The 12,657-nt window shown below is 37.6% G+C and overlaps 1 protein-coding gene across 3 annotated transcripts in view; it reads left to right on the forward strand.

Moving 5' to 3' along the window:
• The window catches only part of melk (maternal embryonic leucine zipper kinase), a 121,708-nt gene that overhangs the window by 64,136 nt on the left and 44,915 nt on the right, over positions 1-12,657 (forward strand). For all 3 annotated transcript variants that reach the window (XM_041185412.1, XM_041185414.1, XM_041185413.1), the window contains exons 8-10: positions 3,688-3,786; positions 4,938-5,006; positions 11,055-11,153. In XM_041185412.1, the coding sequence (XP_041041346.1) occupies positions 3,688-3,786; positions 4,938-5,006; positions 11,055-11,153 (267 nt within the window). The remainder of the gene's footprint in view (positions 1-3,687; positions 3,787-4,937; positions 5,007-11,054; positions 11,154-12,657) is intronic.

The following is a 12,657-nucleotide window of genomic DNA, read 5'->3' on the forward strand; positions in this document are numbered from 1 at the left end:
GTCCCTCATCTCTGATAACATCCTGGAAACCTCTGTACCCTTTTTAAGTCCTTTTATTCTTTCCAGAAGTGTTGTGCCTGGAATTGTCCAGAATACTGCAGCCTAACATTCTCAACTGGTTACCTGCAAAATATTCTGAGGATGCCTCAGCAGCTTTTCTTTTTAGCAGTTGTTGTAGTGCAAATCTCAGGTGGTTAATGGAAACGAAAATGCACTTGCCAAATTTTGTTTTAAAAAGTCACAGCAAATAACACTCTCCATACTGCATCTTCCTGACCATCAGTGGTCTTCCTAGGATCAGTTTTGGCAGTAGCACGTTCTTACTAATAATAATGTCCTGACACACACTGTCGTGGTTACACGATTGTCTTTCACTACTGTTTTTCTTGACATCATCACTAGCAAATGGTTACAGCCATTCTACATATCTAAGCTAACAAGCCCCTCACTGCAGCCAATTTGTAGGAAGGCAAACTGTACTAGCTATTAAAAATCTGGAATAATAACGATGATAGCTGATTCTCCTAGACTTCAGAATAAAACCTGCAAATAACTGTCTTCATGGGGCTTTAAACAGCTAAACAATGCCAGTTTGGAATAGAGAGAGAGCTATGAAATAAAATAAAAGTGCTAATACAATATATTTGCATTAAAGTTTTGAGCAGTATATCTGTAACAAGGGGTGAGCAACTATTTAATCAGCCATTTAAAATGTCTGAGTGCTACGCAGTATTGCTCAGCAGCGCAGTACACATTATGCAACATGGAATTGATAGTATTGCTACCTACTGATCATTTAGGTTGCTGGCCAAATCAATCACATTAAGATCTCACTGGATATTCCCATTAATTTGCAAATTTGTTTATGTGCTGCAAGGCTTCATAGAATGCACTTTTGAGGCATTTTAAAACAAAGGGCTCAGATGCCCTTGATTTATTCTGATATTGACTAGAAATTCTTGTAATAGCCATATTTTGGCTTTCAAATTAATTTCAATTTTTATTTAAGGCTTTTAATGCTGTGTATAGTCAATACTTCTGTGGAGCTAACTCTAAGTGATGACAGATTCTCTAATTGCCCCTGGCTTATTATTCAATATAGATAGTTTCCTGTGACTGCTATCATGACATTTTGATTCTGGATGCTTCACAGCTGCCCATTCCTACTTTCTAGCTGATTTCACAATGCCGATCATAGGTATACCAACTGAACCTTTTACTCTTATGAAGCATAAAGTGCTTATGAGCTGTTTATCTACTTAAGTTGAGTGATCATGGTGTCATCATATTGGAGATTGTAAGATTGGAGAGGCTACTGAAACAAAATTGCCAAATTTTAAGAGGATCAACTTCAAGTGGGTTTGAATATGGTTTGGAGAGTGGAGGAATCATGGAGTTCTTTCAGGGAGGAGATTCTGAATGCAGTGTATCAATGTGTGCAAAGCAAGAGGAAGAAACATGAAGGCACTTCTGGCTAGTTGAATGGGACTACCAAACAACTTATGACAGAAAAAAAACATTTAAAGCCACGAAGGAAAATGTAATTGTAACCAATACCAAAAGGTATACTTGGAGTGTAAAGGAGGCATCAAAATGGCAAAGAGAAATTGCAAATTGAAGATAGAAAAGTTATCCTTCACTTTTGTTAGTTATATTAAGAGAAAAAAAAGGATAAATTGGGTGAGGAACATGACAACTGATGCTACACAGGCTGCAAAAGTGATAAATATTTGCCTCAGACCCCACCAGAGAGGAGGCAGATAACTTGATCTGGAAATGGAATTGGAGAATGTTAGAGTTAAGTTGCAACCCTTCACATTACTATTAGCCTGATTGTAAAACAGCTGCAAAATTTAAGGTAAAGAAATCTTAGGGGCTAGATAGATGTAAAAAAGATCCTTAAGGAAATAAGGGAGTAAATTATAAGAATTCTGAAACAAACCTGGAAAGAACTGGGGACTAGAGAAAGACAGATGTTACTTCTATTTGTTATTTTTTTAAAAGATAGCTAAAGTAACACAGGAAAATACAAACCAGTGAGTTTGATACCCATTGTGGGTGAAGTTATTGAAACTCTTACAGATGAGAAATAAACTCAAAACATGGACAGGATAGGTTAATGAAGGGAAAGTTTGTCAATTTAACTGACTTTCTTTTCAGGGTAAGGAGCTTGATGAGGGCAACACTGTGGATCTGCTGTACATGAATTTCAGGAAAGTCTTTGATATTGTTCCTTTGGAAAGGTTGATACTGAAAATAAAGTGGAAATTAGTAACCATGTTTTGCAATGGATACCTAATTGGTTAACAAGTTAGAATCCAGGTGATGGTGACACAAGGATTCTGAATAGTCATGAGCATATTACAAGTGGGGTCTCAAAGGATTCTGTCTTGAGATCTCTGCTTTATATCTTTAAATGATCTGAAGGTAGGGGTCACAAGCACAATGACAAAATTACAGATCATTTAAAACTATCAAAGATTGTAGAATCCAAAGATACACTGGATAAGCTCCAGAAGGATTTGAATTTATATACTATATATGTGGCAGATGAAATTCAATGTAGAGAGATGCAAAGTGCTTTACCACAGGGACAAAAAATATTTAGCAAGGGAGCTATTACTTGAACGAAAAAAACATGCATTGAAAATAAAGGAATCTGGAGGATCCCGACTGATGATAAATTGCAAAAATGCTTAGTGCAGTGTGTAAAGAAAATCTGCTGTCGGGATGAATTAAAATCTCAATATTGAGACAAAATGGGTAATTCTACCACTTTACAAATCATTTGTGATCACAGTGTTATGTATGGCTCTGCGTATCCTCGCTGCAGTACAAAAGTATTGTATTGAAAAGATACAGAGCAAAGCAACATTTTGAGACGAGGGGATTGAATTATGAGGCGCAAATGTGTCATTTGGGCAAGTTCTCAAAGGAAGTATGGGGTGATATTGCGTGTTATTGGGATTCTAAAGGGACTAGGTAACATAGACCATGCCAAGCTGTTTCACCTTGTCCAGGACAGTAGAACCAGAGGACACAGCCTACACGTGAAGGGAGGCAAGTTCAAAATTAATTTGTGGAAACATTGTTACAGTGAGCGACTACTAATAATGGTGCTGTAGGAAGATGGTGGAAGCTGAGAGCTTTGATTCATCTAATACAAATTAAATTGATTTTCAAAAAATATTTTGGGATAAGTACATAATTTTTGTCCTGTCATATTACTTAATTGGAAGATGCATCGAAACAGCTGACTTTGTACCTATGGTTTGCAAAGTGCTCCTCCACTGGGGTTTTCCTCATCTTGTGTTTGGGTCTATTGTAGACTAAATGATATAAATTGATTGCTCTGATTAGTCAACAACTCCATTATTGTTCTATCATGTAACTACCAGGATGATGGATCAAAGGAACACTAGATGAACATTGGACTGTTTTTCATCTGACATTTTGTCAAGTGGCTCTGGTAGAAAATGGACTTATAATTTGGCTTGACAATCTTCAAATAATATAATAAAGTGATTTACTTGAATGAAGCTAATACATGATGAGAGAGTTACACAATATTAGGATTATCACTTAAATGAGGCATTATTCTGTGTATTATGGTATATCTGCTTGAATCTTTGCTTCAAAGTAAGATATTTTATACTCTACAGCTTTTTCTATGGTTTTCTTTAACAGGCAGATATCTGGAGTATGGGCGTTCTTTTGTATGCACTTCTCTGTGGATTTCTCCCATTTGATGACGATAATGTGATGACTCTGTATAAGAAAATCATGGTATGGATGTTTTTTTTGCGTTCTCCATATGTATTTGCATAAACACATTCCTGCATTCGCTTTATCCTTACGCTTTCTCCACTGCTTATGTCATAGTATTTTCTTTTAGCCAATGCACTAGACCAGATGGTGTGCAGCTTCGTTGTCATACTGGGGCTGTTGAACCGACGTTTAATTTCTGCTTTGGCAATTGAGCTTATGGCAATGATATTAGAAATTCCAGTATCTTGGATAATTTATTCATAATGGTAAAAGATCTATGCAGCTACATTCTGATGGAAATTGAAATCATAACTGAAGAAATTGTGCATGCGCACATGGTTGAATAGGTTACTGACACCTCTCAAAGTTTCTCATGAATAAAAGTTGTATGGGTGAAGCACCAGAGGGGCACAATGGAACAATATCCCACCAAGAAGTCATGTCCTGATAGAGGCCTGACAATTGGCAAAAATGTTTATTTTAAACAACGTTTCAGAAGTTTTCATCACAATCTGATACTTCCAAGAAGTGCTTTCTGGGAGTTGCTCCTTAAATCTTTTCAGGAGAATTCTTATATTTATAACCCCTCCTTCTGAATCTGAGTCAGCAAAATTGAATGCATGCTAAAAATACAGAAACTCAGAGTTCAGTTTTATAGATGTTTACTTTGAGCATTGAGCTGTGTTGGCCACTTTTATCTTAGACTATACACTGCTTGAAGAACAGCAGATGGCAAACTTGTAATGTGAATGTCACATTCTTTCTGATTTTGATCCTTAAGTAATATTATCATATGCTGGTCTCCTGGCTGGCAGCTGCTTTCATCTTGTGCCGGAAGGTAGTTTAACATGAACTTGAGGTTGCATTCCCGACGTGGAGCCTTGCTAGACAGTAGCGTTCATGTGGAAGATTAGCATGTCTGACTTGGAGTTGTCCAATTTTCTGTTGACTAATTTTAATCATGTTTTCACCCCTGTCCTTTGTTACATTGATCTATCTATCACCCTCGAGTCCAGAATATTTTATATATAATGTATGAAACAGGAAGAATTGTATGAATAATGTGCCTCTTTGAGTTTGATATTATTGATATATTGAACCTGCTACCTATTGAGGAAGACACTATAATGCAAGTATTTTTTTAAACTATATATTTTTTTCTTTTACAGAGGGGAAAATATAATGTACCTAAATGGCTCTCACCTACAAGTGTACTGGTTTTGAATCAAATGTTGCAGGTAGAATTCTCTTGCACCAGTTACTTTGGAATCAATTTTAAAGTATTTTAAGAATCCCGAAAAATGTTTTTCTCCTAAGATGCTATTTTGAATTAAGCTTATGATGATGTTGGCTTTTTTGTTGTTGTTGGGGTAGCTTGGTGACAGTAATGATGAATATTGTGAGTCTCTCAATAATACCTATCACAAGCATTGCCAAAGTTCTTCACCTTCTATAAGGTGTATTCTCGAAGAAAAATGCAATGGAATGCCACTTGTGAACTTCAGCTAAAAATAAATATATGTAAGGTAACCTCAACATTCCAGCCAAGAACACTTCCAAAACTCCATATGGTTGGAGACTGACATTTTGCAGATGTAGTCTACGCAGTATAACTGTATGGTTGGAAATCTAACATTCACAAGAATGTAGGTTCTAACAAATCGCTTAGTACTAAACTTCTGAAGTCCTGGTCCACTTTATATTTAAAAAATCTTACAAATGTAAAATATCATTTTATCTCTTCCAGCAAAGCCATTAAGCCATTTCCCTGACTATTTAAGCAAATTATAATCATCAATAAAATGTAAAAGATATCAATTTTCTTTTGTGCTGTGATGCCTTGGAACTTGGACTCTGTTTTGGCCACAAAGAGGATCCAAAATAGCCACCTTAGTGTGTGTCAGTATCTGTTTGGATTGCCTTATTTGTAGAGGGCATTGTGACTCCTCCTTTATTTAAATATCCTATTTGCAAGTATGCTACCCAATTATTGACATCTCAGTCACTGAGAGGACACCACATATCCAGTTGAACTACACCTGGAAACTTGCATGCAAGCACCTCTGGTGTGGAATTGCATATGTAATCTAGAAAGGCAGGTAAAATTGGGATCTATTTAGCATATAATGCATTTTTATGTAGTGTTTTTCATTCAAAACATTCAAAGCACCTTTTGAGCTTCTAACTCTGTAGACCCCTACACTTTTAAGGCATGTGATGGCAAATATCCTCATTAGGAATCCAGTTTGAATTCATCTTTAAAGAAGTACTCCCACTTTTGATCTCTAGTTTTTGAAATGCACGACGAACTTCATTAACAGTGAAATTACCTTTTCATTAATGTTGAAATGATCCCTAAGTTTATCAGGATATTTAGTCCTCAAAAAGATATTGCATAATTTAATCAAGTTTTGGTTATTCCGTGCTCTATAATTTATTTAATCTCTGTTATCCTTTCCATTGCACATGTCAAGGCAATCTTTGCTTCAGCGGTAGTTGGCTATTTTTTAACACTGTCGACCAGAGACCCTTGTACCAAGGGAACAATGAATGTCTAATGTTCTGTTGACTTTCTGTACTTCTGAGAACAATCACCTTTCCAGGATTTCAACTTAATGATTTTTTTAAAAAGTGATATAAGCAGTCTGTCTCTGAGATTTACAGATTTAACGTTTTGAGTCTTTCTGAAGAAGTCACACAGACTCAAAACGTTAACTTTTTCTCTCTCCACAGGTGCTGCCCTACCTGCTGAGGCTTTTCCTGCATTTTCTGTTTTTATTTCCAATTTCCAGCATCTGCAGTCTTTTGCTTTTATTATTATATCTCTGAGATTGTTAGGCATCTGTAGATTTCAGAGGCTTAAACTTGTGCACACAAGCCCACATGCCAAAAGTGCTTGCGACTGAAGATGCAGGGCATAAATAACTAAGGAAATTCAATTTACTTGGTTGATTTCAGAACCCAGAACATTCCAAGTATCCATCAACATCTATGGTTGGGTACTGTGTTTAGTATGCAATATAATTACAAATGGACTAGAGATCTATATTGTTGTTCAAATTGGAATTGGAGATACAAGTAACAGATTCTTCTGCCTGGTGACATCTAGCATGAATGTGGAAATTAGTGTTTCATGACACGGACAAGGTTTAAAGAAAGTTCGGCTAACGTTTGACAAAGGGTATACTGAGTTATTGTTGATATTGTTAAAAGGTTGGACTGTTTCTTTTTGGAACCGGAAAGCTGCCTGAGTCTCCTAAAGTTTATAAGAACATAACTTTTATTTGGCAAGAGAGCAATGAACTCTGACTGGAAGTATCAGTCTCTTTCCTTATTCCTTAGACTTAATTTTTTTCAAACTTATTCCTCTTAGGGGATGGGGCTGTTGCTGGCTATGCCAGCATTAATTGCTCACCCCTAATTGCCCTCGAGAAGGTAGTGATGAGCTGCTGCCTTTAAACAGCTGCAGTGCAAGTGGTGTAGGTATACCCACAGTGCTGTTAGGGAAGGATTTCAGGATTTTTATCCAGCGACAGTGAAGGAACAGCAGTATAGGGCAGAATTTTGCCCTTGGTGGGTGTGCGGGCCCCACCGGCTCGGCAGCGGGTGGACAGCCGACCCCCGCCATCGAAACGGGGCCCGCCGCCATTTTGAGTGGGCGGGCCAATTAAGGTCCGCCCAGTGGCCTGCCCGACAGGAAGCACTATGCGCTTCCTGTGCAGGGGGTGGAGGGATTCCCCATCTGTCAAAGTGCGCTCTTTCGTGCATGCGCACTGCTCCCTGAGACAAAATACTGTCTCAGGGAGATTACTGACAGTCCAGAAAACTTTAAAAATAGAAAAATTTAAAAATTATTAACATGTCCCCCTCGTGTGACAATGTCACACGAGATGGGACATGTTAATAAATATCACATAAAATGTATTAAAGTTTTAAAAAACGGACATGAAACCTCATCCCGCCAGTGGATGAGGTTTCATGTATTCAGAAGCCCACCGGGGCTCCTGGCCTGCCCGCCAACCTTAAGGTTGGACGGGCAGCTCTCTAATTATCTTAATTACTCTGTCAATGGCCTCAATTGGCCATTGACAGGTCGGCGGGCGAACAGCTGATTTCGCTGTCCACCCGCCTTCCTATAAATTTAAAGGGACTGGGATGACTTCGGGGGTTCCTCCCGACGTCAACCCGCTTCATTTTCCCGTCAGCGAGCAGGTCCTGCCCCCAAATCGCTGACAGGAAAATTCAGGCTATAGTTCCAAGTTAGGATGGTATGTAGACTGGAGGAGAACGTGCAAATAGTGGTGTTCCCATTGTCCTTCTGGATGGGAGAGGTCATGGGTTTGGAAGGTGCTGTCAAAGGAGCCTTGGTGAGTTGATGCAGTGCATCTTGTACACATGCACTCTGCTGCCACTGTGCATCAATGGTGGAGGGAGTGAATATTCAAGGTGGTGGATGGTCGATCAAGCGGGCTACTTTGTCCTGGATGGTGTTAAAGCTGCACTCATCCAGGTAAGTGGAGAATATTCCATCACACTCCAGACTTGTGCCTTGTAGATGGTGGACAGGCTTTGGAGAGTCAGGAAGTGAGTTATTTCCTAAGTGAGTTGCTGAATTGCCAGCCTCTGACCTCCTCTTGTAGCCACAGTATTTATATGGCTTGACCAATTCCATTTCTGGTCATTGGTAACCCCAAGGATATTGATAGTGGGGCATTCAGTGATGGTAATGCCATTGAATGTCATGGGGAGATGGTTAGATTCTATCTCATTGGAGATGGTCATTGCATTACATGTGTCCAGCGTAATTGTTACTTGCCATTTATCAGCCTAAGCCTGAATGTTGTCTAGGTCTTGCTGCATATGGACGCGAGCTGCTTCATACCCGAGGAATTGCTAATGGTGTTGAACGTTGCACAATCATACCCACTTCTGACCTTATAATGGAAGGAAGGTCATTGATGAAGCAGCTGAAAATGGTTGGGCCTAGGACACTACCCTGAGGAACTTCAATGGTTTGCTGTATCAAATATATAATTGAAAGTTGCAAGAAATTGTGGTAATCTGATGAATTTGGAACTTTAGTGTAATAGATTGTTAAATGAGAATTAATTGTCCTCCATGATAAATTAATTTAGCTCTGAGAAAGTAAATTATTTAAAGATCTAAGCGCAACAGATTTATTTTGTGATATCACTTTTTAACTCCTCAATACTGTGATAATCTGTCATAAAAACAGAAAATGCTGTAAATACTCAGGTCTGAAGAGAGAAACAGATTTTATGTTTCAAGCCTGTGACCTTTCAGCAGAAATCTGGCACTCCTGTTTAATCTACAATATCCAATATTTACTCAATCATAAATCAAGCTCATGCAGTAACATACTGTTTGTGATTGCAAATACAAGTGAGGTTCAGGGTTGCAAACGGAAATTGGAGCTTTCCTCCTAGCTCAGGAGTAAATGTACCATGTGGTAAATGTGGTAAGCTGAGCACCCCAAGAATGTTCCAGAATTGATGCAGAGTTATAAGTTGCTTGACTTTGGGCAAGGTAGATATCAGAGTTGGATTCTGTGCCCAGTTTGAATGGGGGAATGAATGACTGAACATATATGGACAGCAGTGGGTTTAGCTGTGATAGTCCTAGCATTGAATAATGCACCAAGAACTGAAGAGTTACTGGAAGGTCAGGGGTCACCACAGTTAATTTCTTTGGTGGGTTATTCCCATGTGAAATTGAATGTAAGGGCAGTTGAATTATTCTGTCTCCCTAGTCGTTATTTTATTAATGCTTTAGCTGTGTACACCTAAATTAATAGTCATGGAAATTAGACATCTTGTGATGGCCTAAACCTAACTTATGATTGAACAAAAGACCAGTTTCAGACACACAACTTAGCCAACATAATTGAACGTTTGCTAAATTTTCAACATCTACACAATAAATGATAGCTGCTCGAACAAGAATAAATCTTTTGATGCTTGATGCTGTATTTAATGCAAATGTCATAACTCGCTGGGGATAGTGCGCTGCGATATCAAGCCCCACTGCTTCCCGAGCCACGACAAATGTGAAAAAGTTTGATCAACCCATCTAATTTTTTAATTTAGGTTAACAGAATAAGAGCACCAGATTTGTAAACTTAATAAGTACATAACTGTTTATTGAACAAATTAAATTAACCAGTGGCAAAGGAAAGAAATATGAACTGCTAATTTCTAATTCTATAACCTAAACTCCACCCTTTTTTTAAATCCCAATACACACACATACAAGATACACAAAAACCTGGATTTTAAGTGTGGGATAAAACAGTTCAATAGCACCAATTCCAGAGTACAGCATTTGATGGGTTGATTTTAACTAATGTCTTCCAAGTTTCTTTCAGTTCTTTGTTGGTGACACAAGGTGGTCTTCCAGTACTTTCAGTCTTTAGTTCACTGGTTGAGCACATCTCTAACAGTGATTTTCCCCTTTGCCTCTTGAAAGAGGTTTCCTGAGAGAGAACAGGTTATAGAGATATGAGGAGAAAAAGTCAGCTAGCTATTGTAGAATTACTGGAATCTGACACACACATGAGGCAAGTTTTAGGTCTTTTTCCTTTCAGGCTAGGAACTATTCTGCTGCACTGCTCTCACACAAACGTCACCTGGTCAGGAGCCAATTAAAACATTGCCTGGTGGTTCCCCATTAGGCTAGACTCCTCCTCAGCACCATCCTGTCTTCCATGGCACACTCTGTTCCAGGACAGCAACATTGTATATGTCCCTCACACTGTTCCAGTAGACATGTCTTTCAAACTGCAGCCATTGTCATTTTAATCCACAGTCCCACAAAAATAAAAAGATATGTTCTTTACACAAATAGGTGATTTTTAAAAATCTTTACAGTCCTTTGAACCATATAATTGTTTAATTTCCAAAAAGTTGATTAAATTGAGTATTTAAAAAGTATTGAATGAAATTTTGAAACATGAAGTGAAATGCCTGCATTTATGTAGTGCCTTCATTGATTGGTCTCAAATTAGTTCTCTCACAGCGAAATGCTGCTGCAGTAGTGACTGTTACATAGACAAACACCAGCTAATGGTAATGTTTCCTAGCTGGCACAGAGCTTTAGGATGAATTGTTCTCTAAAGATGATCATAAATTTGAATGTTACTAGATGTTCAGCTATCATTGGAGCTTAAAAACTGCTCATGGTTTAGATCTTAAATGAGATCTGTTTGATTTACTTTGCATTTAGAAGTGTATTCTGATGCTTGTAACAGTTCTTATTCCTTCCAACAGGTGGATCCAAAGAAGCGCATCACAGTGAAACATCTTCTAAGCCACCCTTGGCTAATACAAGATTACAACTGCCCAGTTGACTGGAACACCAGATACCCAGTGAGTGTTCCAAGACAAAATGTGGTATTTGTATTTTGTGATAAAGGTCTAATTCCTGATTAATGAAGTTTCTACACTAAATTGTTGTCTGACCTTCTGATTTACTTCTTAAATTTAGAAGCAGCAGTATTGACTTTCAGGATAACATTGACATTTAATAAGTTTCGTAATTACAATCTTAATGGTTATTAGTGGGTGTCTCCTAGGATTTAGTTAATTTAAAAATCTTTGCTCAGGAACTTTCTGCTACAAATCAGAATATGGTCTGTAAAAGTTGGGGAGTTATTTCCCAAATCTGATACAGAATTAATTTTCCCAAAGGCTGGGTTGACTAGTTTGAAATTTTAGAGAATCAAAAATAAATCTGTAATTATTATAAAGTTATTTAATAACAGTTAAATGCATGCCAATGACTAACTTTCCCCCCAAGAATCATGCATTGTCTTAAATTTGTTGTAGTGAGTTAGCTTTTAAGGAACAGGTGGAAAGTGTGCCTTCACTGGCACAAATAGATGCTGTATTATTTTGCAGACTTCATTTTCCAGGTTATTGAAGTTACCTTTTTCTGCCACTGGAAGGAGCACTTGCCATTTCAAAAAGTAATGGGCACAATCTGCTTGTAAACTAACACAGTTTGAAGTTCACTGAAGTACTTGATTACTTTAAGTTGTTCATTTCCGTTGCATTTGTGTTTCAAAGATTCACTAGTCATTAGGGACTAGTATAATGAATGAGGTTTGCAAATTATTGTATCATTTTGTAATTGTACAATTATTTGTAATTCTGCAACCACTAGTATTTTTTAGCTCTGCTAGTACAGCTTAAATAACATTGTGCCTGAATTTCAAAGAAATTATTTCTCTCCTCCTGTTGAAGTAAATTGGTTTTGCATATCCAAGGTACTGAAGTTTCCTTGAAGCAGCCTAGAACCAATAAGAGGGTATGTCATATTAGATTTAACAATGAATAAACATAGGAGTAGGCAATTTAGCCCCTGTCTCCTTTTCTTCCATTTAATGAGATCATAGCTGATGTGCAGACAAACTCCATATAGTTAACAGCCTACAACAGTGAGTGAATATTTATCTTAATAGCGAGCGTAATATATGAAAGAGTTCAACATAGTATTTGAAAGGGAGAAATGCAAAACAGCTAATAAGATTTTAGATTTAGGTAAGATTGACTTCAATGGGATGAGACCGAGATTGTTCACAGTAAACTGGGCAAATCTGTTAATGGATAAAATGACAGATTGATAGGAGGTGTGCAATAAAAATAAAATTATGATACAGAACCGGTTTATACACCTGAAAGGTTTAATTGCCAAAAAAGAAAAACATGAACAACTAAAGAAGCAAGAGACAACATGAAAAAACATACAAATTTTTTTTTTAAATCACAGATCCTGGCACATGGGAAAGATATAAAGAATAAAATGGAAAAAATAAGATAGTAAGAGCAACAAAACGAGTGTAGGTAAAGAAACTTCCAGCTGTTGTAGAAA

Source organism: Carcharodon carcharias, chromosome 4, assembly GCF_017639515.1.
Source record: "Carcharodon carcharias isolate sCarCar2 chromosome 4, sCarCar2.pri, whole genome shotgun sequence".
Taxonomy (NCBI): Eukaryota; Metazoa; Chordata; class Chondrichthyes; order Lamniformes; family Lamnidae; genus Carcharodon; species Carcharodon carcharias.